General features: G+C 38.3%; 1 protein-coding gene across 8 annotated transcripts in view; it reads right to left on the bottom strand.

The window, feature by feature from the left end:
• The window catches only part of COL12A1 (collagen type XII alpha 1 chain), a 103,513-nt gene that overhangs the window by 67,871 nt on the left and 9,152 nt on the right, over positions 1-26,490 (bottom strand). For 5 of the 8 annotated variants that reach the window (XM_087774602.1, XM_009475632.2, XM_087774603.1 and 2 more), the window contains 12 exons: positions 24,737-24,853; positions 23,823-23,966; positions 22,849-22,905; positions 21,877-22,140; positions 21,599-21,763; positions 20,945-21,118; positions 19,819-20,109; positions 18,992-19,594; positions 17,330-17,602; positions 14,764-15,036; positions 13,528-13,800; positions 1,126-1,395 (listed from right to left, as the gene is read on the bottom strand). The exons of 2 other annotated variants lie outside the window; for them this stretch is intronic. In XM_087774602.1, the coding sequence (XP_087630728.1) occupies positions 1,126-1,395; positions 13,528-13,800; positions 14,764-15,036; positions 17,330-17,602; positions 18,992-19,594; positions 19,819-20,109; positions 20,945-21,118; positions 21,599-21,763; positions 21,877-22,140; positions 22,849-22,905; positions 23,823-23,966; positions 24,737-24,853 (2,904 nt within the window). Of the gene's footprint in view, positions 1-1,125; positions 1,396-13,527; positions 13,801-14,763; positions 15,037-17,329; positions 17,603-18,991; positions 19,595-19,818; positions 20,110-20,944; positions 21,119-21,598; positions 21,764-21,876; positions 22,141-22,848; positions 22,906-23,822; positions 23,967-24,736; positions 24,854-26,490 lie in introns of those variants that run through there. One more of the 8 variants, XM_087774606.1, reaches the window with a different exon arrangement.

Below are 26,490 nucleotides of genomic sequence, written 5' to 3'. Positions count from 1 at the left end.
CTACAATATCCTCTCCCAGTCTGAGCAACTGAGAATTTCTAATTGTGTTTGCAACAGAAAGATCCAATGCTAGTTAGTGTCAGGTCTGGGTCTATCAACAGGCCTGACAGCAAGTTCCCTGAGGCAGCAAATTAAGAGAAGCAATGAATGATATGGCTAAGCTACCTACTTAACCTGGAAAAGGCTGGACAACTAATGCTGCTGTTCTTGAAGAAAGAAGGAAGATGTGGGGCAGCAGTCTGCGTTGACTCTGGGGAGTCGGCTCTTATGAATGGCAGCAATCACTACCCTTGCAAGACCTTAAAAGCAACATACTGGGTCAAGGACAAAGGTTAATGTAGTTCAGCAGCCTGTCTCCAACAGTAGTCAAAACAGATGCTTAGGAAAGAGTACAAGAACGTGTAAACACACATGATGCTTGCCCAGAGCACTCCCTCAGGCTTCATCTTCACATGGCCCCTTTAGGCAAACAACAGAAACATCAAGGTTGATCCAGGGCATCCCTTCATTCATTCTGTCTCTTCTACTTGCCAGTTCTTGCTATACGGCAACAAGCTATCCCTGGCCTCTCAGTGTTTTTCAGTCTGCCTACACTGCAGAAGAGGCTTGAGTCTCCTTTGACTAATAGTACACAATGTTTATCAAATAAGAAAAAAGAAAAGCCTCAGGAAAGGTAAATAACAAACATCAAAATCACCCAGAGAGCCTCAGTTTGAGGACTGTAAAGACTAGAAAGGGCAATAGCTTAGAAAGGAAATTTATCGGTTCTGTGGGAATTTACCCCATCTTTCCTCCTTACTCTATCCATAATATTTCTTCCACCTGATTTCCAGCAGTCTCACCAAACCTATGAAAGGCTCACTTCAGAGTAATTTGCAGACAAAATCACATCTTAAGGTGGAAGTAATTCTTGCTGAATCCAAACCTACATGACATAGAAGAGATTTTCCTTTTTTTAATGGTCAAACAAAAAGCCAGAATTGACTGATCTGAGGTGGCATTTTGGTTTGGGAGAACTTTCAGGAAAAAAAAGGTGAAGAAAAATAAGGTCCATTTTCTTTAAAATATGATAATTTCATCAAGAATAGTATGCTATAAATGGTGGTAATGTTGTACTCCACTCACCATCAGTAAAAGCCTCTCCTTCTACTGGGTCTCCCTCTCCACTGCTGTAGGTTGCGTATACTGAAATCCTGTATTTAGTCTCTGGCTCCAAGCCTTCTAGCACAGCATCCACTGTATTTCCAGGGACTCTCTTCTCTCCCATTGTATCATCGTAAAGTGATTTCCATACTATCCTATAATCATTAACTGTTCCGGGAGCTGGTGTCCATGATAACCCAACTGTAGTGTCAGTTATGTCTGTGGTAACTAAATTACGTGGTGAACCACGTTCTGCAAGAAAGAAAACAGCAAATTGTCTCTAAAGTACAAATAGCAAAAGTTAGCAAAGTACAAATGGAAAAGTAAAATTATCATAAGAGCAAAATCAAACTTTTCCCATCAATATTACTTTAAATAACATACATTTGTAGTTCCAAGAGAAAAATGATGAATTTTTCACCAAAATGCTTAAAGTTAACTTTAGACTGTGAATGATCCTATCCCTTACCAGCAAGATAGCAGTTATGCTTTAGAATATGCAAAATAAAAATGGCATTAATCAAAGACTTGGAATTAAGCCAAATTAAGTTAAATGTGCTGCAGCTCATTTAGGTAGGTTTTAACTCTCAAGTAAATAATTGTATTTCATTCATTCATCTTCATCCTCATGTGTGTAACTTTTTTCTGGAGGGTTAATAGAGGAGACTTTCACCTGAGTAAAACCGTCCTTTCTCTGACAACCTTATCTTTCTATTTAATAGTACCATTTTTATCTTCCAGACTACTGCTTACCAGATCTATCAGCTATTTCATTTTGTTTACAATGAATTTGCAGTGTGTTTACTCCATGTCACAGTTACAATAGAAAACAGTCTCCATCTTTCCACTCATAAGACTTGTATCTCTTTCCTCCCTGTAGTTTGTTCCAGCCAGCTTGGAACGAAGGAAACAGCTCGTTAGTCAGTGAAATCCAGTTGTCAGCTGGATGAGCGAGTTTCACCTAACACACCAGAGTCATTCCACTGCTTAGAAATGGAGCTCATTGGTCTAAAGTGGTGCAGTGAAAGGAGCACCTCTGTTTAACGTTTAACATACGTTTATAACATATGTTCAATCTTCCTACTGCAGTGGCTGGCTTTTGATGGCAGGAAAGGAGCGCTGACTGGTGGGTTTAATGCAATGGACTCATTGTAGCAAAATCTGCAAAAGCGATCTACAAAACCAGATCCACGTACACACAGAAGTGCTCGGTTCTTTGGTATGTATTCTCTGTGACCTACAGGACATTTCTGAGAGACTGCTTAGCAAGAGGACTTAAACACTTGAGTTGCCCTCATGGCATCACAGTTAAGTTTTACCTGCACTGATAAAAATATATCCCTATATTATACCACAGCAACAACAGGACCAGAGTCAAAATTCCTTGAACACAGAGAAATTCAGTACCTATCCAATTTCCACTGCTTAGGCTCATTGCAAGAACAGACCTCACTGTTTTCAGAAGCCTGAAGCAGCTTCAGTCCAAGACTGAGCAACAACAAGTTGCTCAAAGTCATATACTGTGTTTTCACTTTTCATATTCTTTTGCCATTCACTTCCACCACAAATCTGCAATGTTTCCAAACATAATCCCACAGGAGCAAACAGAACTACCTGTAGAAAGGCTTCATTCTGGAAATATCTCATTGCCAGCACAACTTCACTAAAACTGGGCCAATGAATCCCACTTGGCTTAATGATGAATGGAAATTAATATCAATCTATCTGAAAACAATGCTTACAGTATAATAAAGATTCATTGGCTACACAGATTACAGAATCAGAGGGTACCACTCCAATCAGGAAGCTGACTCAAATATAGCTGGTAGAGCATGTAATAGAATTTCTTTGTGTTGTGGTGTTTTTCTGATTTTAATTCCCAGTCTTGAGATATCCCATCACGTTCTTCTGGAGGCAATTCTTTTCCCATCCTAACTCTGCATCAGTTCTTACAATTTTACTCTTCAAACCAATTTTTAGCCTCACAATATAAATCACCACAATTTATGGCATCTGCTCTTCAAAAAAAGGTTAAAGATACAGAGGTTTTGGTAAAGTTCACTTGTTTATCATTTTACAACAACAGCAGTTGCATATAGTGAAAAAGTTACATTGAAAAGGCCTGATTCAACTCATGCTTCATGCAGTCTCACTGAATTCAGTGACTGCATTAAATGAAAGCCAGGGCAGAACCTAAACTCCAAAGACCAATTTTCCTGGAAGCCTGAAAAAAAGATTTGCCTTCAAAAGTAAATTACACCAATTTTTCTGTCTGCTCTTAAGCTTCTACTCCCAAATCTTGGCTTTTTCATACAATAAAAAAAATATTAAGGCAATCCAAATGGAAAAAATATGGAAAACCTAACTTGATAGAATGCACAGATGTCTCACAATAAAACCTTTCTTTCCATATTTTAATGTAATATAAATATACAAGTCACTTTATTTTGGCTACTTTAAAACATGGCTCTGCCGCAACATGATTTCAGTATTAAAGTATCTGCTACCACAGCACAATTTTTTTGCAAGTCTACTCTTGGAAGCTACAGCTAATGATATATGTTGGAAACACTGCAAAAATAACTGCATATTTAAAACCATTATTGATTAAGTCATTATTGAGGTCATTAAATAACAGAGGAAAATAATTTGTTTGGAATGGACTGTAATGAACACCAGTTACTGTAATATGTTGGTTGTGAAAGAAATATCCTTTGGAACTAAATGTCTTTTTTATAAGGCAAGGTAAGAGAAGGAAAAGGGACTGGGATTCCTACCAAACCACTAGAACTAAATGGAAAATTTTTACTTCAAATAGTTGGAAACTGCTGACAAGACAACTTACCTACTAAAGGAAATTAGACTTTTTATATGTTACACTGCAACCGAGAACATTTCTTTAACATAACACACTAACTTGATTTGCACCTCATGTGTGAGGTGGAAGTTCACTGACAGCTTTTTTCTGCTTCACTGGATCTCTCACAAGTGTTTGTGTATTAGGGGAGCAACTGTGTTTAAGATGTAGTCCAATTGTAAGTCTTAAATCATTAGGATTCCATCAAGTATTATCTAAGCTGCTATGCTCAGAGTCATGAAACACATTTATGCTCCACAATAACACTGGTATAATGTAGTGACCAGCAAACATACAATTAGACCTATGAGATATTTTACCTTGCTTACATTTCACAAAAAATAAAAAAAAAAAAAAAAATCCACAACTGTGACACCTAAGCAGTCATTCTGTTCTTTGGTCCATGTGTTCAGAAATGCTTGTATGCCTGCTTCTTGCCTGCTTCTTTAAACAGGATGGATAAGGAGTGTGGAAAGACAATGCTTACTGTAGGAAAGAAAAGTGCTGCCTGGCTGGCTCGCAAGTAGTTAACTGTCAAAAGACTCCTCCTTTTTCCTGACTTGAAATAGAAGTTAAAGTATACCCATCGCTTCATACAGCCCCCAAGTCATCAACAAGGAAGCAGTTGGTTTTTGAAAATTATCCCCTAACAGGCATTAAGTCCTATGATGCTCTGGAGCACCAAAGCAGCTGGTGTAAGCACAGCTGTAAGCCGTGGTGAGTATGTACACAGCAAAACAAAGTGCTTGCACGGACAGGTCAAACCCCTGCCTGGGCGAGCAAGCCAGTCACCAGTTTCAGGCTATCAGATTCGCTTCAGCAGTCATTAGCTCAGAGCTGCAGTCTGTCTACAGTCCCTTGTACATCTCTACCATCACTCAGTGCAGACACACTCTCAAAAATTAACTTGTTAACTTTCAGTCAGGTGCTTTTACACCCAGTTCTAGACTTCTGCAATGTCCAGTTTCCATATTAAGTTTTTCCACTATAGTATGCCAGAGCCACAATACAATATTAAAGCAGTTTCCCTGTGCCCACTTGGCTCACTTCCCATAGCTTTCCAGCAATCACTGTTGTTATTGAATACAAGACTGTGAATCAGCTAAAATGAAAATGTTGACATTCATAAAAATCAAATGGCCTTATTCAAATGGTCTTTCCCCTCAGAAACATTTACACAACTCCAGCTGATTTCAGTGCGAGTTATGCATGCAGTTTGGGCCCAAAGTTTAAACAATTTTCTGTATGTGCTCTTAAAATCAGCCTTCAAAATCAACCTGCAGCAGTAAATTTCACACAGACCCATGTTTCATTTAAGTTAAACATAGGATTGAACTAAGCCAGCATCCTAAAAGGTCAGAATCAACTACATAAATAAGCCTTCTCTTGCAGAAGCATATACCAAAACTTTATGGCCAGAGTCCTGCCTTGTTTACAATGGGATACGTCAGGAGTATCCTATTAAGTCAGCAGGCAAGGTTGCCGCAGCTAAGGATTCAAGTATGCGCATCAGATGAGTTGAGTTGGTAGCAGAATCATTTTAAGGTTTTACTGTAACGGTCAAACTCTCCTCAGCATCAGAGGAGGCAGTCACTTTGGTCGGCTGATATCCTTCCCTCCAAGCCACAAAGTAGTAGGTTATTGCTGGAGTATCAGCCCTCAGGCACGTAGAGAGGGGATGTGGACATGGTGCAGAGGAGAGTCAAGGTCTAGCTACACAAAGGGAATGCTCACTTGACCCTGTTAGAGCAGGTTTCTTACTCTTCTGCTACTGGGAATGCAGAAAGAAGATGCAAACCAGGAAAGTTCTGACCCAGAACAGAGGGACTTTGAACAGATCACTCCTGAGTCCTTGCTCTAGGATAAAGCCAACAGGAATTCATACTCAGTCCCTTTAATATTTTATCTGTCTTTTCCAACAGTTAATCAGTTAACACTAATCTCAACTGTCTAGAAATATCTTTTTATTATTCATTCAACTGTCCCCTGTGTTAATTTTTTTCTGATATGTATCTCATTTCCTATATAAAACTAAGATAATTTTCCACAGATTATCAAAAGTCAATTTCAAATGTCAGACTCAAAAATCTTGGAATGTATAATTTTAAAAATGCATGAAACAGCATTAAATCTCCTGAGGACACTGAGTCCTTGTTTCTGTCAGGATGGAAGCAGCGCTACACAGTCTGAACATTACGTAAAGTCTCTGTGATATGCTAAAAACCTCATTGTAAGAAAATGTCACTTGAATTTGCACTGCTCTGCCTGTAGGAGGTCATTAATTTCTAAAGCATTCTTATGTTACTGTAGAAACAGCAAAATGAAATCATTTATTTATCAAAGAACTACTATTAATTTTCTGACCAAAAAAAGAGCTCCCCCCGAAAAATCCACAAACCTAAACTCTAAGAAATGTATGTAACAGAAAATAACTTAAAACTGAAAAGTGACTCAGTCATGACAACTTTTTTTAATATATGGCTTTAGTACAGCCCAATTCTCACAGCACAAATAGCTACCCATCAAACGAGATGGTAGGATCGGGCCCTATATCACTGAAACGTAAAGATTCTTTTTCCAAAGGAGACGAGGCTATGACACAATTCTCTCTCAAATTTATGTCCTGAATGTAATACACTATAGCTTTTGTTGTTCATTCTAAAATGTACAAAGGTAAGAAATCAAATGGGCTAACATCTCTGCTGATGTAGACTCGCGGTCTCATTTATTTCAAAAGAACTGTGTCCATTTACACCAACAGTGTTTCTAGCCTAGGAACTTCACTGACTTAAGTGGAAATACTTTGAAATTTCTCAGTGTAAGCAAGATGAGAATCTGACCACTGAATCTTTTTCTGAAAAAAAGGGCATTTTTCCTAAATTTCTCTGAAATTCGTATTAAAAGTGTAATGACTCCCCTGCTTAGAGTCAGTAACTGAAATATTCTTAAAGCTGTTCTGAAAAATATGTAACTGCCAGCAAAAGGACACTCATAAAATAGATCCGCAGCTTTCAAACTTCTCAGACATTCATTAGGATTAAATGTTTCTGTGTAGATTGCTTAATCTATCAATGTATTTGTTTCTCTTTAAAACAACAGAAAATTATGGAAGTTAATCTGTTTAGCAGCTAATGTACAGTATGTTCTTTTCATCTGACAGCATGCCTTTCAGCAGAAAATCAAATTCTTGCCAGACTTACAACCACCTCTCTTATTAAAAAACAGATTAGAAAAACAGTAGCTCTCACAAACTGCTCACTGTCTATTGCATTTATGCTCACCCCCCTCACTGTGTTTATCATTGTGTTTTATTTCTAGCGTATGATGACTTGGGTAAGATCATACAATTCCCCCAAAAACTGAAAGCCAAATGGTTTGTTTGGGGTGTTTGGAGATAAGAGGGAGGCTTTTTCCTAAGGCATGCCTGTGGGTGTTTCTTGCTTGTTTTTCAGTCTGTATTATGTATCATCAAATATAACCATCAGTGCTGATTTGTTTAGTTCCCCCAGTTGTCACAAGCCTTGTCCCACCACAAAGCAAATGGCAGCCTGCACTGGTTTAATTTACTTTAGCAGTTTCAACGACTTTCTGTGAGCACAGCCAACAAAATGTGTCTGAGGAAAATTTTTCCATGGCACCTTTATAGAAGGGCTCCAACCAAAGCTGGCTAGTGATGGATCACCATGCACTTTTGAAAGTGAGAGGATAAAAGTGGAGAGTTTTCTACAGCACATATTTTGCATGTGCCGTTATGTTTAATGCAGTATGAAATATAAAGCTCCAGAACTTTCACCTCTGGATGGTACTTCATAATTGCAGACAAAATCAGCCAGTGACTGAAAGAGGCTGTATAAAAGATCAGAGCACTATAAATTTCTTAAAATCTGGATTACTGTAGAAGAAAAGCACACTCCTTCAACAGAGGGGCAAAAACATTGTTTCCCTTTTCCCACTTCATAAACACAAAATGGAAATAAACCTATTCTCTCTGAATAACAATTACCTGTATGGTATGGAACAGCACCCTCAGAAATGAGTAATTTTCCGATTTGCTAAACTCTCTATACCATGGTGTCTGTGAATAGTTCATAAAATTCTGATCCTCTGGCATGTGTTTATCTTAGGGCTGGACCGGATAGCTATACAAACAGTTCATAGAAGAGATTGTCTACATTCGCTTGGGGGAATATTTGCCCTCTCTGTTTTATGCAGAGAAACAGTAAAGGCAAGCATATACTTAGCAAAAAGAAAAACAAAAGGAGAAGCAGAGATTACCCAGCTGGTAAATAGTATCAGGTACACAGAATGATTGCTGTGTCTGTGTGGATTGATTTTCCCAAGTAGCCTGAAACAAACTAGCCACTTCACAACACTGAAAAACCATTGTGCAGAGCAAAGCAGTGGAAGAGAAGGAACTTCCAAGAGCAATTTGTAACTGCTCCAAAATACTTCAGAGGTAACATACATAACTGAGAGACCTTCAATGAATGCCTAGGCAGACATGTTCTTGCAAATCATGTTAGAGCAGTCTAAAAAAATTATCAGTTTTTTCTCTCTGCTGAAGGCTACCCTTGCAACCAAGACACAGTAACTGCCCCTGTGAGTTCTCCTACTACATGCAGAACAAAATAAATCATTACTGAAGGCAGTAAGAATGTTTGTCTACACCCTTAGTCACAAGGGACCATTTAGTGACTCAGTAAAATTCCATGAACATCCGAGAGCTTGGATTTTTCATTTCCTGCCACTTGACTATACAATAAATAGCTGGAGAAGCTACTGTATCCAGCTCCTCTTTTCTCACTTTCCTATCAGTGCTCAAATGTTCACTACACCCAAAACGATTTCTCTTAGACTATGTATCAATACCATAAACTAAGAACTGTCCCAGTTCAAAAGGCAATCTCAAGCCTAGCTCTTGATATGATGATGAACCAAAGTGGGAAGCAACTATGGCATCACTGACTGAATAGGTTTGGTGAGAATTCATATGGTCAAGACATCAAGTAAGCCCCACTGGGATTCCTGATACAGGAAAATACTTAAGTGCTCAGTACTTCAGTGCTGTTGGCAATGAAAAACACACATAGCACTATTTTGTTTCTCAGACACTGGCTCACGGAAAAAACTAACTGAAATACTAAACACTTTTTTATGCTTCCCTTCACAGCTTTTTTGTCATTACTGTTGATAAGTTTATTTCTCCAAGAGTTAAGATCTGTCCCATTCCAAGCCTTAGTCAGACAAGTTATTTCAGCTAATAGTTAGTCAAGTATTCACTTCACTGATCTGTGTAACTTTTCAGCCGAGTCCAACCATATTTATTTTATCTTCACAGGCAGCATGACTTCTTTTTTCAGGTAAACTTCTAGACTAAACTTTGAAGTTTGAATGTTACCTTTCAGTTCCAAAAATGCAACCATTTTATTCTTAATTGTCTGGTTTTCCTCAAAGGTTTTGTCATGTACCATATTGCACCCTGTCTCAGTGTAAGTAGGTGGATATAGTTGCCATCACAGAAATATGGTGGGATGACTCGCACAACTGGAGCGCTGCGATGGATAGCTATAAACTCTTCAGAAGGGATAATGATTCTATGATTCTATGACAGGCAAGGAAGGAGAGGTGGTGGGGTAGTCCCATACATTAGGGAGCGTTTTGATTGTCTAGAGCTTAACGATGGTGATGAAAGTGTCGAGTGTTTATGGGTAAGAATTAGGGGGAAGGGAACAAGGCAGATGTCATGGTAGAAGTCTGTTATAGACCACCCAACCAGGATGAAGAGGCAGATGAAATATTCTATAAGCAGCTGGGAGAAGTCTCACAATCCCTAGCCCTTGTTCTCATGGGGGATTTCAACTTACCAGATGTCTGCTGGAAATACAATACAGCAGAGAGGAAACTGTCTAGGAGGTTCCTGGAGTGTGTGGAAGATAACTTCCTGACACAGCTGGTGAGGAACCAACTAGGGAATGTACCCAGCTGGACCTCTTGTTTGTGAACAGAGAAGGACTTGTGGGTGATGATGGTTGGAGGCTGTCTTGGACATAGTAATCACAAAACAATAGAGTTTTTGATTCTTGGAGAAGTAAGGGTGGGGGTCAGCAGAACTGCTACCTTGGACTTTCGGAGGGCAGACTTTGGCCTGTTTAGGAGCCTGGTTGACAGAGTCCCTTGGGAGGCAGTCTTGAAGGGCAAAGGAGTCCAGGAAGACTGGACATTCTTCAAGAAGGAAATCATAAAGGCACAGGAGCAGGCTGTCCCCATATGCCAAAAGATGAGCTGGCGGGGAAGAAGACCAGCCTGGCTGAACAGACAGCTTTGGCTGGAATTCAGGCAAAAAATGAGAGTTTCTGACCTTTGGAAGAACGGGCAGGCAAATCAGGAGGACTACAGGGATGTTGTGAGGTTATGCAGGGAGAAAATTAGAAGGGCTGAAGCCCAACTAGAACTTAATCTGGCTACTGCCATAAAAGACAATAAAAAATGTTTCTAGAAATACATTAACAACAAAAGGAGGGCTAAAGAGAATCTCCATCCTTTATTGGATGTGGGGGGAAACATAGTGACAAAGGGTGCAAAAAAGGCTGAGGTACTTAATGCCTTCTTTGCCTCAGTCTCTAACAGTAAGACCAGTTGCCCTCTGAGTACCCAGCCCCCTGAGCTGGAAGACAGGGATGGGGAACAGAATGAAGCCCCAATAATCCAAGAGGAAATGGTTAGCGACCTGCTACACCACTTAGACACACACAAGGCTATGGGGCCAGATGGGATCCACCCAAGGGTACTGAGGGAGCTGGCAGAAGTGCTCACCAAGCCTCTTTCCATCATCTATCAGCAGTCCTAGCTAACCGGGGAGGTCCCAGTTGACTGCAGGTTAGCTAATGTGATGCCCATCTACAAGAAGGGTCGGAAGAAGGATCTGGGGAACTACAGGCCTGTCAGCCTGACCTCAGTGCCAGGGAAGGTTATGGAGCAGATCATCCTGAGTGCCATCACACGGCACATATGGGACAACCAGGGGATCAGGCCCAGTCAGCATGGGTTTATGAAAGGCAGGTCCTGCTTCACTAACCTGATCTCCTTCCATGACATGGTGACCCACTTAGTGGATGAGGGAAAGGCTGTGGATGTTGTCTACCTGGACTTTAGTAAGGCCTTTGACACCATTTCCCACAGCATTCTCCTGGAGAAGCTGGCTGCTCACGGCTTGGATAAGTGCACTCTGCGCTGGGTTAAAAACTGGCTGGATGGCCAGGCCCAAAGAGTTTTTGTGAATGGAGTTAAATCCAGTTGGTGGCTGGTCACAAGTGGTGTTCCCCAGGGCCAGTTCTGTTTAATATCTTTATCAATGATCTGGACGAGGGGATTGAGTGCACCCTCAGTAAGTTTGCAGACAACACCAAGTTGGCTGGGTGTGTTGATCTGCTGGAGGGTAGGAAGGCTCTACAGAGGGATCTGGAGAGGCTGGATCGATGGGCCAAGGCCAGCTATATGAGGTTCAACAAGGCTAAGTGCTGGCTCCTGCACTTGGGTCAAAACAACCCCATGCAATGCTACAGGCTTGGGGAAGAGTGGCTGGAAAGCTGCCCAGCAGAAAAGGACCTGGGGGTGTTGGTTGACAGCTGGCTGAATATGAGCCAGCAGTGTGGCCACATGGCCAAGGTGGCAAACAGCGTCCTAACTTGTATCAGAAACAGTGTGGCCAGCAGGACTGGGGAAGTGATCGTCCCCTTGTACTCAGCACTGGTGAAGCTGCAACAGGAATACTGTGTTCAGTTTTGGGCCCCTCACTACAAGAAGGACATTGAGGTTCTGGAGCATGTCCAAAGAAGGGCAACAAAGCTGGTGAAGGGTCTAGAGCACAAGTCTTCTGAGGAGCAGCTGAGGGAGCTGCGGTTGTTTAGCCTGGAGAAGAGGAGGCTGAAGGGAGACCTTATTGCTCTCTACAACTACCTGAAAGGAGGTTTCAGTGAGGTGAGGGTTGGTCTCTTCTCCCAACGAACAAATGATAGATGATAGGACAAGAGGAAATGGCCTCAGGTCGCACCAGGGGAGGCTTAGGTTGGATATTAGGAAAAATTTCTTCACTGAAAGTGTTAGCAAGCACTGGAAGAGGCTGCCCATGGAAGTGGTTGAGTCCCCATCCCTGGAGGTATTTAAAAGACAGGTAGATGTGGTGCTTAGGGACATGGTTTAGTGGTGGCCTTGGCAGTGCTAGGTTAATTGTTGGACTTGATGATCTTAAAGGTCTTTTCCAACCTAAACAATTCTGTGATTCTATGCTTGGATCATTGTCTGAGACTTAGCTAGTGGGGTGGGCAGGGTGCCTGGCTATCAGTTGCTGCTTCTACAGTCAGTGGAAAGATAAATGATCCTTTGAAGGAAAAATGAGATCTCAGATGAACTACCTGCCTTCTGGAATTATCTGCCTTTCTTCATCAGTCACAGAAGAATCCTAGAGAGTCCATGCTGCAAACTGCAGTGTTCAAATAAATGCCTAAATTTTAGTGGGATTAATTCAGTGCATTGGTGAATCATTGGAACTGTTTTTTTTTTTTTTTTTTTTTTACAGTTTCCTATTTAAAATAGGTTTTCTGGTTTGTTTCCTAACCTATGTCATAAACAAAAAGTTAAACTCATGGAGAAACTGAGAGCCAAGTATATCCCTACTATAAGTCCATTAGCGTCAATGGACGAGTTTAAATTCCACATAATTCATCTGTAAGATGTTTTCAAGTGCTGTGCCTACACAGCTGCAGTGCAAGACTTTAGCAATACATACCTGGCCAGCACAGAGCACAGTCACACTTCCTTTCATGGCCTAGGAGGCAGCTTTCCCTATCCTCTGACAATTAACAGATGACACTGAGAATGCTCACAGAGGAGGAGTCTGGGAAATTCTCCGCTTGAAGGCAGAGTGAGAGCAGCCTCCCCTTCGTATAAGAAAGTCTTTGGCTCCAACTTACACTTTTGCCAGCATTTTGTTAATGCTCAGCTCCAGGTTCTTACTGCTATTAGTCAAAAGAAGGATATGATTCATTATTTCTATGCCTAGACTAGATGTTGCTTCTCTAATGCAAAAATGGTCCCTGAATATCTTTCAGTCTCAGTACAGTAGAAACCCTGCAGATTTTCAAATGGATGAGATACTTCAAGCCCATTAATTAATCTGTTACATTAAGAACAATCTGCCACTAAAACTGCTTGGAAATTGAGAGTTATAGGACAAAATATTTCACTGAGGCTGGTGTGGAAGTACAGTCAGTTTTGGTTGGTGCTTCTGGCAATACCTTTTTCCAGAGACCCAGTCCTTTCACCAGCCAGTGATTTGACCCCACTCTTTTCTCTGATTTGGAAAAATCAGAGGGGTTTGGAAAATCCCTGTAAAGCAGGAGAATGTCTTTATGCCTATTTTTCATTCACGTATTTACTTCTACAGAAAACTCAGGAAGACAGTACACTTTAAGACACCTTAATATCAAATCAAATAAATGAATGACTGTACAGAAACAATAAATAGTTACCTTCAAGTGTTTCTCCCTCTCCAGAAAGGGCCTCTCCTGCTCCAGAGGCATACAAGGCAGACACAGTCAATGCATACCTAGTGGCTTGGTCTAAGCCTTTCAGCACTTTAGAGGTAGTGTCACCTTTCACAGTCACTTCCTTAGTTTCACCTCCTGCGACAGGAGTGTATGTTATAAAGTACTGCTGCACTTTGCCAGGAGCAGGACTCCAAGACAGCTTCATTGTTGATGTTGTAGCATCAGAAACTCTCAAATTTCTTGGATTTCCTCGGACTGCACATGTCAAAAGATGTTGAAAACAAGTTGAAGCAAGCTTTATTTCTTGGTTTATTTTTTAGGTTACCACAACATAGGACTTAATGCTGAAAAAGTAATTCGTGAATAGCCTGTACTAACACTGCTACAGTGTAACTTTACTGTAATCAGGATTGTACAATTCCATCCCCACCCTCCTTAGGCAAAAATGCCCAATAAAGTCTTTTTGCTCCTATCTTTTTCTATTAAAACTACAGCCTCCATCCTGGAACACTTATACATACTAGCACCTGAATATATGCTCAACTTCAACATGCCAAGATCCATGTTGAAGTCACTGTCTGCAGAATCAAGTCAAAGATCACCAATGAAATGTGAAATTAACACATTATGGTTTCCTACAGAGTTCTTTTTGATGATAGTTTTTCTGGTTTCTAATAATTAAAATCTCAGTGAAGTTTCACCAGTGACCAGGACATTCGTAATGTCTGTACTCTTTGGATTTTGTTTAGTGAGACATGATGCCTGTTAAAGGATCATGCATTTTCATACAAGTTAAGGCTACAGTGGTAACTTTAGCAAATTAAATGTTTCATTCATTCCCTGCTAGCCATTCAGAATAAAGTGCAAACAGGGTCTGAATTTGCTGAAAAGAAATATAATTTATATCATTGACAATATGAAGAATCATGAGGACAATTAAACAAACATACAGGTAGACTGTAGATTCTTCACCCAAGTTACCTTGCCATATTAGGTGTTGCAGGTTCAATATACTATATTTTAAAATTAAATATTACAGTTTTGATAAATTATATTGTCTTCAATTACCTCTCAACTAGGCTCGAGCAATTTTATAATTCCCTGTTCATCTGGGATAATACATATGGCGAATATGGGTTATTCTCTTCTCAGTATGAATATGTCAGCATGCAGGGAGTTTTTCTCAAGCTTACTACATTCACAGCATCGATCATGTACCTTCATCAGTTTTTGCATATCCATTCAGCGAATTTCCAGGCCCAGACTGATACTCAGGAATAACAGACACTTCATATCTTGTATCTTGGATCAAGTTCTGCAGAGTAGTTGATCTATCATTTGCTGAGACGGTCACTTGTCTCCTTTCTCCTCCTGTAAGTGGTCTATATACAAGCCTGTACCGTAGGACATTTCCTGGAGCTGGAGTCCAGCCAACTACAAAGCTATCGGTAGTTTCATCTGTTATCCTTAAGTTTCGAGGGGCACCTTTAACTACAAAAAATATACACATATAATTTGTAAATATTTGCTTTTAATCAAGTAGTAGCTGAAGTGAAACCATTCTAACCATTCTTTTAGCTCATCCAGTTTACCAAAACAGCAGCTTATATTGCCCTCCCATTGTTTTAAGGTACACAAACCATTAGTCTTTTCTGAAAATTTAGGGCCAGGCTTACAATCAGCAGTGTAACAAAGTTGTCCCCACAAGTGCATTGATCCCCGGTTTACACAACTGCTGAAACTTAAGACAGTCTGCTGTGTTTAGTGGTAACAGTAGAACTGAACCATGTAAGGGACGTTTGGGCATAGTGGGTAAATTTCTTAGCAAATCATATAGGTTTCTTTGCTGTGGCCATTTGTTTTACACCACCTCCATTTACAGATAGTTGTCAGATACACCTGACTACACACAGGCAGCTATCCTATTTTAAAGAAATGACCCAGGTAAATGCAACAGGAAAAAAAAAAACCCACCAAAACAATTCTATTTCTTTAAGTTAAATTTTCATAACAAAAAAAATACATTCATTGCAATATGACTTGCATCTAATGTTTAAAAAAGGCTTCTGAATTAAGTCTCAAACAGAAAGAAAAGAAATAGCCTGTTATTCCAGAAATTAAGGAAAAACTGTGGTGAATCATTTAACCTAGCCTGCTCCTTGACAAACGATATAGCAGCTTAGGTGATTTCATATGAACTCAGTGGGCACACCAAAGAGGGACTTGACTCTTCCAACATACATTAAGATCTACTGTACTGCGAGTTGCCTAGCAGTGTGTAGCATTGTCATTTAGGCAAAAAAAAGTTTTGTTTTTTATTGTTTATTAACTAAAGTATAATTCAATGGGAATGTTATATGTCAAAAGCATTGTTCTTTAGTGTTAAATTACAGATCTTTTAAGAGTGGAGCAATTAATAATCCTAGCTTTAAAGAAACGAACTTGTTTCCCACTAATCAGAAACACAATACTCAATTTCAAATTCTTTAAAAGCCTGAAACCAAAGTTAGTTGCCAAGAAAGCTGTCTGGCCGCAACTGTTAGCTAGATCTGCATGGAGAGCTGCTGGCATTTACATGATTGCAGAAGAACTCTGTCTTCTCAGACATGTTGGGTTATCATCAGATCAAGATGCTGACAGTTATTTAAGGCAGTATCAGTTACAACATAGGAACATTGATTATTTTTATTAAAGCTATTCCTTCTCCTGTCCTTTACGATCACAAGCTACATGTTCTATCAGCCAAGAGTTTGCCTGTTTTCCTAAGGGAAAGTTATATGTGGCCAAAACATTCTGACTGGTACAGTCATGGAAATACGCACACCAACAGTGAAACCTGTATCTTCCAAACTTAACATCCAAACTAAGCTATTTTATAAATGCATATTTCTATCAACCCTAAGAGGAAAGAGCAATTAACAAATTTCCATGCTGTTTCTTTTGCTCCCTTGGAACCATTTATGTCACCAAAGGTCACAAATGACAGCATGGAATAATGAAAAAGAGTGGATCAATATTTTAAAAAGCATGATTTAGACTAGACTGAGTATTCAACTACTGGAAGAGAAAATCAAATTTACTGTCATCCTTCTCCTTTAAATCAGTGGAAATGCATCATAGCAACTCTATAAAGAAAAAGTACAGCTACTATGTTTAAATTTACAGCCATTGATCACATAAACTCACACTGACATCAATGGAAGTTTTGAATCAGTAAGAGTTACTGGATCAGACCCATGAAGTTCTGATAAGAAACAGCTGACCAAAAACACAGACCCCTTTAAGCCTATGGTATATAAAATAGAATTTCTATTAATTTAAGTTAGATGTAGATACAGCAAATTACATAGGTATATGCTTGACTTTAGAAGTATTAAAGTCAACATGCATTCCTGCATCAGAGTCATAATTATTAAATAGAATAGTTCAATTGGAAGGGACCTACAATGTTCATCTAGTCCAATTTAAACATATATTAAGATTAATATATGCCAATGAATTTATTATTGACAACACAACACTTCAAAAATAGGCCGCTGCAGACAAACGCAGCATCCATCCAGCTTTCAGGGAAAATAAAATCCATTCTTAAAAATTTAATGATTATTGGAATTTTATATCTTTACTAAATACATTGAGAGACAGCAATGTTTATTCTCATCCTGCATACCAGTACAGCTTCTCAGCCTTAGCTGGCTTTTCCACATACACCCATTCTCTCAATAAAGCAACTTCTTATTTGAACATATGACTCTCTCGTGTCTGAGAATAATGGGAAGCCTACCTTCTAAGGTGGTTTCCTCTCCATCCAAGGGAGGGCCATCACCATCTTCATATTCAGAAATCACACTGACTGCGTAAGTAGTTTCAGGTAGCAAGTTGGTGAGAACTGAGCTAGTACTTGAAGCTGGTACTGAAACAATGAATTCGTCTCCACCGACTGCTACTTTATATTTAATGAGATAGGACAAAACCTCAGATCCAGCTGGAGACCAACTCACTTTGAAACTGTCAGATGTTACATCAGAAAAGACCATATTCTTTGCAGGTACGTAAGCTGTATGGAAATAAAAATACACAGATGAGGCATACTTGGTAAAATATTTTTTAAAACAAAATCTCTAAAATAAATGAAAAATGTCCCTCAATAACTTTTAATTTATTCTAATTGAACAGATATTTTGTTGGACATGCAACAGTATTTGTTTTCTATACTTGCTTATAGCTATCAAATTTCATGACAATCATATCTAGGTTGTCTTAAATCATATGAATGAGTAGAAGCACCAACTCAGTGATTTCTAGCTCAAATAAGAACAGTCCATCTAAAAAAAATGTACTTATGAAAACTTAAGTTAGAATCTAATAATCAAGTTAGGCTCCCTCTTTCATATGTCCCATGAACAGCAATAACATTATGCCCTCAATGGGAACTAAGAATCCTTGGGGTTTTGCAGATCTAGATTAGAAATCGGACAAAATAAATCCCAGTATTTTTTCAGGAATGGAGTCAAAAGTGAAACAAGGAACTTGACATGAGGCACAAACACAAACCTGACATCCTGGGCTTGTTTTGGTTGGCCTAGTCAGCCTAACAGTGGGGATGTTAAGACTGCTTGAGCCCTCTAAAACAAAGGCTGCTTTGCTGGTTTGTTCCTCAAAGCTATCCTGAAACAAAAGGCTTATTTTTAAAGAGAGTGGGGTTTTCAATACTGGGGACTATTCAATGTTAGTATTCTGCTAATCATAGGTGGGGACACTGAGGGTGCAACCAATCATAAGTAACGTTAGCTGACCAGAAGTTGGTCATTTACAAATCTTTTAAATATTAAACATTATCCAAGCTCGCCAAATTTGAATGCATGTGAAGACTTCCATGTGCTACTTCGTTTGCAGTCTTTACAGTTGGACTGAGATTAACATCACCTAGCATCTGCTGTCTCAAATTGTCTTCTCTAAGCCCATTTCAGAGGGCCATTCATTTTATCCTAAAAATTAACCAAATCATCCTCTGGAGGTGTCAAGCATTGCCCCGTTGCCTTTGAAATTCTACAAGACAAGCTTAGACTAGCTACCTCATTTTGGACAGCTAAAGAAGAATGGCCCTAGTAAGTAACTGTTTTACTCAAGACATTGAGTGTAAAAGTAGAGCGTATCCACTAGGTCATTCCAGACGCACACTTTAATAACTTTCTGTGTACCTAGGAGGGGAGGAAAAAAAAATATTTCTCCAATAATTTGTTCATCTCTATTTCTCCATTAATTTCCCCCATTGCTCTTAATATGTTTGAAAATGAGAACCAAATCCCCAGTTATTAAAATTATCGTTTGTATATGGACAATTTCATCAAGATCAATTCTTTATGTAACTATAAGCACAAAACATTGGTTCAGATCTTTTTTCATTGCATTTTCTACATTTCTCTAAGTAATAGTAGTTACTTACATTTTTTCCTTATAGCAGCCAGTTCCTGCTCAATCCGTAGGCAGACAGACTGCGTAAGTTCAAATGATATTCTTTGAAAAGCATCAAAATCTTCCACTGTGTAAACGTGGGTTTCAGCAGGAGGTGATGCAATCGCTTCTAATTCTGTACGCACTGCATCTTTCACACCAACTGCAAATATTTCTACATCTGCTTCCCTCAGTTTTATTGCGGGTTCTTTAAAAGCATCTGATGATTTTCCATCAGTAATAAGAATCATGACTCTCGGCACATTTGGTCTTGATCCTTTGCTGGTAACAAATACTTTTTCCCTCACATATGTCATCGCTTTGCCTGTGTTGGTAGATCCACCTCTGTAGGGGAAGGTGTTAATAGCCTGAATTATGTCTTCCACTCTGTTGTATCTGTTCAAAGAAAACTCCATATGCGGATCTCTGCTGTACTGGACAAGACTTATCTGTACTTTTTGAGGCGATATCTCAAAGCTTTTAACTAACACTTCCAAAAAGGCTCTTACTTTAACAAAATTGGCGATACCAATGCTGTAGGAACCATCCACTAAAAACACAACATCAGCTTTTACATCCACACCACGTGAGCATTCTGTAGAGAAAAAGAATTACCACTATAAACAGATATTCAATAGCCACAGCATTACAATTGCATCTGCAGTTCATGTATCACACCCACTTGCTTATAAAGGAAATAAACCATTCTAAGAAAGCTGTTTCTCATAAAATAATAAAGGTATGATATTAAAACAAGCATCAAAGTCTTCAACAACAAAAAGCTACAGTGTGAAAATAACATAGTAGCTCCTAACTCACCCACTTGAACTTTCACTTGTTGTGTTTTTTCCATTATTGTTATTGGCTCACTGGGGGTCAGTCCTTTCATTGCATAAACATTAATTTGATACTCTGTGTCTGGAGAGAGATCTTTAACATTCAGAGCAGTAGTCTGAGGACCCACACTCAGTACATGTTGTTTCCCACCAGCTATCATTGGAATGAACTGCAGCCGATAGCCAGTTATTGGGCTTGTGGATGGATCCCAAGTGATCCTAACAGATTTTGAGGAGACCTGAGTGGCTACCAGATTTGAAGGAGGCTCCACCACTGAAAATAATCAAAAGCAAACCCAAGATATTAATTAGAATTATAAACATATTTTCTTGCACATTTTTATTGCTGGAATAAATTTCATCATCTTTGCTTAATCTTTACTAAAAAAACCACATTTTTTTTAGCATAAACAAACACAGGTGAATTACAGGACAGTCCAAATGGGGCATCAGTGAGAGGGCAGAAATACGAACAATGCATTTGTGGTCCCCCGAGCATAGTAGATGTTCCAGGAGAAATTTAATTGCTTTAATTGCTTTAATACTGTGTCAGCCAGAAGTGAAGGCTACACCCACAGAAACACAGTAGAGAGTATAAACGAATGCAGACCTGAGCAGAGCACTATGACAGTGGAGTCATCTCTGCTGCCATTTTGGTCAAAGAATAACTAGTTACTTAGAATCTTACAGGGCCAGAAAGCTGAAATGCTACAGCTTGACGTCTGTGTTTTCTCAGCATTCTCCAGTTTCATTCCTTGGTTCTTAACCTATTACATATTCTGCCCCTTCACCAAGCAGGTTTTTTCCTTTCAGTACATTTTTCCATAGAAGCGACGCCCGTGTCCAAATTGACCATATGAGACTCTGATAACTGCACATCATCGTGTTACCCTTGAAACTACGGAATAATGGAGCTATTCCAAATCTACTGCGTCACATGTTCTGTTCTCCTGCATTTAAATGCAGAAAGCTGAGACCTGTTTTCCACACTTGCTAAATGAGGCAACAGATCAAGCTTCAGAAATAAAGCAAAGGAAGCAGGGATAGCTCCTTAAATATGTATCAGAATAAACTGAAGTCAATAAATCCATTTATATAAAGTATCTCACCTTCTTCTCCACTAACCAGTTCACCTAGTTGTTCATCAACACCAGAGCACACTTGCAAGATAATTTCATTCTGTATATCGACAATTGCGTCAAAATTAGCCACATTGAACACATGCTTCAGTGAAGGCTGAGATGCAATTAGCTTGAGTTCCTTTGCATCTGCTGCTTTGATTCCTGGAATTTGCAATAGACAGGACCGTGTTAAGTGGCCATAAAATACAGACACTTGTGAATGTATTAATAAAGTATCAGAACATCCTGGGGTAATTATCAATAATCCTGGGGTAATTATCAATAATCAAACTACATCCTGGGGTAATTATCAATAATCAAACTACAAAATAACAATTAATGCAATGAGGTGACGTACTCCATTTTCAACCTGAGAAAATAATGCGAGTATCTTCAATAAGGCCAAGGTTGAAACTATGCTTGTCAGTCATCTTAATCTCCATGTAGGAGCTACAGAATTACTATCAAATTAACACAACTGTTAATGTTATGTTCCACTCTGGAGGGCGCAAATGACCTATTTCGAGGCATACACATGGAAAGAGCAGCATAGCGAAATTCTTGAAACACAGAATCTGTAAAACATATAACTTATTTCTTTAGGAATATTAATCTCTCAATCATTAGAAAAACTCAACATACCCAAAGAAAAAACTTCAACTCCTATGTTGCGAAGCTCTCTTGCAGGCATTTCGACTTCATCTTGAGCTTTTCCATCCGTAATGACAATTGCTACTTTGGGAAAGCCTTTTCTTGCTCCAGCAGACTCAGTGAAGGTGTTTTGAACCAGGTAATCAATAGCCTCACCTAAAAACACCACCACAAGTTGCATTTTATTAGGCTTGAACGAACTAGGATTTAAAGCAAATTTGAATTGTAAAATGAAATGCTGAATAAACACGTATGTGGGAAATCTGTACCTGTCATTGTGTTGCCACCTTTGTAAGGTATCCTTTTAATTGCATCAATGAGATCACTTCTTCTGAAATACTGATTTAAATTGAACTCTGTTCTTGTATCTGAACTGTACTGAACAACACCAACTCTCGTCTTTTCTTCCCCAATGTCAAAAGCTGATACAAGAGCAACCATGAAGTCCAGAATATATCTGAAGTTATTTCTCCCTACACTCCATGAACCATCTACCAGGAAAACTAAATCTGTCATTGCACTTATGGAGCATCCTGGAACACACACACAAAAAAAAAAAATCTCTGTCAGCAAATGAGCAATTGCATTCTTACAAATCAGTCAGAAATATCTGACAGAAACTTAGTAGGTAAAAGCCAAAACAAACAGATATTTAATAGATTGATATTCTTATCTCGAATATCTTACTTGGGGAAGCATTATTCACATAAGTGAACACCCATACAAGCCTTCTAGCTGTCATTACCAAAAGGGAACTATCATCTATATGCTCTGTTTTGAGACACCTCTCACGCTATTCCACAAGATCTGTTATGCTACAGCAGAAGAAAACTCATATATAAAACTTTTTGCAACACTTTGATGTTATGGGAACGTTCCATTTTGTTACCACTTCTGCTTTGCCTCTTTATCTCCCCATAATATCTGCACAAGTTCTTCTTCGATGCCTTTTATCCACAGCACAATCTCTTTTGTTAATAGGACTAAGACATTTATGGACTTGCTCGGATTAGTTGCATTAAATTCCCAGTTTCAATACCAACTTTGCATCTTATTCTTTCAAGGCAGCTATAAATTCCTTCCACCCCAGTCCCTTCTCAAGTTTTCTTAACTCTGGACAATTTTACAGGTTAACTCTATTGCTAGGTAACACAGGAACACAGTTTAAATTTATGGGGCCCTAGAGCTAGATGTCACTTATCTCTAAAATGTCAAATAAGTTGAAAGACAAAAAACCTTACTTTGTAATTGAGCCTCAACCTTCTTTTCCTCTGGTATCCCTGGACCACCTGTCTGAACTGCACAAAGCACAACATAGAGAGAATTAATGAAGAAAATCAGGTTAAATTTGTTAACATAAAAGAAAAGCGGGTAAGGAATTAGAGACACAAATCTGACAAGCCTCAGAACATGAAAACATGAATGCAAGTTATGAATACATCACCTGTATTTACAGATTTGACAACATAGCATTCAGGGCAACACCAAATAGACAAAATGCAAATAATTAAGAATCTTCTGTATTTGTACACCTTGTACAGTGATTTCCTGAAAATGAACTGCAGCATCGCTGGATAAAATACCAATATTAACCCTCTCTAACACATAGGGGAACTCATCATAAGTAATTTTCCTGCAGTTGTTTGGGAAGCCTGAGATATACAACAAAATATGTCATAGAAGATAGTCTGCTGTGTTTAATATTTTTATTTAATTAAATTTATTTTATGCTTTATTTAATTATTAAATATAAATTATAAAACTTTAAATTCCATATTTTATTATGCATATAGATATATTGTGTCATATTTTATTGTTTGCTGAAGGTAGTTAGCTTTTTTTCTTTTTCTCCCTCACACACAGGAAGCCGGTCGGATTCATTTGTTACTGAGGTCAATGAAAGACTTCCCCTTGACTTCAGTAGATGCAGCTTATAGGAAGTAGGTTTAGCTCAAAAGAAACAGTGGCCTCCTGCAAAGAATTCTATAGGGGTTGCCAGACACGATATATCCATGTTGGTCTCCTCTTATATCTTGGAAATTATCTCTACTTCTACTAGGAATTACGCTTAATGGAAAAAGGCTGTTCAGGCAGCTACATCTGATCACAGTTTAGGTATGTGGCAATTTTGTTGAAGAACTGGAACAAAGCCAAGTTTTGTGAATGACCACTCAGTTACCTTACTTGATTTTTTAATTGTATTACATGAACTTACTTGTCAGTTGGCCAAAAACAGGTAGACTCTCCTCTCTTTCATCATACGAAGCTATCGATACAACATACTCTACATCAGGTATAAGATCTGATAAGACAGTTTGGGTAGTGCTAGGTGAAAGAGTAAATTCTTTAGTAGGCCCATCTGCAATAAATATGTAAAACAGTTAATGTAGCCTTTAAGTCTGGTAATATCAATGACAATTTGATCATAAACAAAAAAAAGGAAATGCAACAGAGAACAATCTATCTAAAATCCAATGATAATTTTAGAACAACACGGTTTCTTTTTTCCTGAAGTATGAATTTTGAAACATGAAACTTCAAACTAGCCTGTTTTCAATAGTGAACAAAATTACTGCAGTGTTTTATAAATTCCAGGAAATCTGAAACTTAAAATGAACATACAAAAGGTACTATCATCTAACAAATCATGGCCCAGTTCTGATTTGATATCACTTTTACACTGATTATTTCTCGAAGTGGAATAGAATAATGGGTGTCTTACACAGCCATTATCAGGAAGTTATATGACATCACTGCATAATTACCTGACATGCGCAATATTTCCCCTGGGAGAAGTATTTGAATGAAGTACAATACAATTCCCTAACTTTAAGGTAAAAGCATACAAGAGGAGCAGAGTGATGATTCTACCTTCTTTTCGCTCCTTGCAAAGGAAAGGTGTCCAAAACTTATTACTTGCAGTCCCCAAAGGGTAAACGCTATGGTAAGAAAAACTCTAACTCAGAACAATCACTGCTTCTTCCTGTAGGCCCTTTGCTGCTACCCAGTCTTGATCACAAACTTCAGGAAGATGTTAATAGCTACTCTCAAACCTAAGTTAGAAATAAGTGAAAATAAACCCAAGTTTTCCAAAAATTAAATGACATAACAAAATCTGATAGAACTCACCATTTGTTGGAACCACAGTTATCCTGTAACCCACTATTGCATCTGGTGGCCTTTTCCATGACATTTGAACATTATGTTCATCTATAATTGTAAAATTCAAGTCTGATGGTGGATTAACTGCAAAAGATTTATATCAGGTGGATGTTTAAAAGTTTGAACAAGCTTTGGCAAGTGAATAAATAAAATAATGTTGAGCAAAGCTTACTAAAATTGTCTTTGCATAAATTTGTTTCCAACAAATATAAAGATATGTTGTTGGAAAAAGAGTAAAATAAAAGCTGACAAAATATGACAAAACATCAAAGAGTATACGCATTACAGAGGACAGCACAGAACATATGTTTCTTGAGTTGCCAAGACATTCAAGAATGGCCAGCAAAATCAAGCACAATAGAAAACATGTTTGGATACATGTACAATGAGTCCACAGATAATCACCACATATGCAAACATTTCACATAACAATTAAAGGAAATTTTTTTCCATGCTGGGTGCAATCCGTACAAGCATGCCAAATCACAACCTGCTTACAATATCATGAGATCATTTAGGACATTGAGAACACAGTACTCTTCTTAATTAGACATCAAAGAATTGATCAGCTTTTTAATATAGTCTCTGCATAGTCATATTTCTTATCAATTTCACTGAGTCTAGAAACTTGGCAGAGAAAAAATATTTTAAAGAATACAGGAAAAGATTGGATATTTAATATTCAGTAAAGCAATTTCTGTTAGGGTCTAGATACAAATATACATGTAAAATGTATATCAGTAATAATAATATACTGATGTATCATTTTATTTCAAAATACAGAGAGCTCCACCCCTTTGTTCCTAGAAGCCACTAAAATGACATACTTTGCATATGGCTGCAAAGGATTCAGGAACTAAGGGGATAATAAATGGGGTTAGTAATGGTTGCAATTTGCTGAAATATTTGAGCTGATGCAAAAGTTCACAAAAATAAGATTCTACCTGTTTACACCAGATTGCTGTACAATTTCAAAGGTGTAAACTACTGTTTTCATGTTCCCTTTGCAGCAGGTGTACCCATACTAGTAGTGGCATTTTAACATAAAATGCCAGTATGGTTCCAAACAACACAATGGTTAATTATGAAAAGACAACATCAAAGTATATTTATGGACATTTATTTTACAGAATTTATAGAAAATAGCAAAGAAGGCACCAGTGATCTGAACAAATGACTGCAAATAAAACTTGTAGGAGCTGATGACAGAAGTAACTGAACAGTACAGAAAGAAATAGTTTACATACGCTATTTTGCAGCATCATGCATATGTAAATGAAATGTTGATTATTATTTTTCAGCTTCCCACGATGGACAAAAGCCTCCATGTACAAGGTTTATTACACAAAGACGTTTCATAAATATTTTATAATGATATTCTCTTTATAAAATTGTCATGCTTATTCATGCAGTATTTTACTGACTCACTGTCAGTGCATGGTAGGTGTATTATATATTATTGTTTAAATAGTTCTACAAAGTAAGATTAGATTCAGCCATACTTTCCTTAACTACTGTGAGACTGTTTTGCAGGAATTTTAAATAGACAGATCTTCTCTGTTTCATAGAAGATCTCCCTTATATGTCAGATTTTGTTTCAGTTTTGAACATAATTTAAAGAGCAGATAAAGAAATAAATGCTAGAATGTATACTTATGAAAAGACACTGTTCCATTGCAATAAGTAATATCGAGCTCAAAACAAAACTGGCAACCATTGTC

Source organism: Nipponia nippon, unplaced genomic scaffold (genome assembly GCF_047370975.1).
Source record: "Nipponia nippon isolate SJK-2023a ecotype South Korea unplaced genomic scaffold, ASM4737097v1 scaffold_4, whole genome shotgun sequence".
In the NCBI taxonomy this organism is placed as follows: domain Eukaryota; kingdom Metazoa; phylum Chordata; class Aves; order Pelecaniformes; family Threskiornithidae; genus Nipponia; species Nipponia nippon.
The sequence above is the reverse complement of the archived record's forward strand: the minus strand, read 5'-3'. Positions and strand labels throughout refer to the sequence as shown.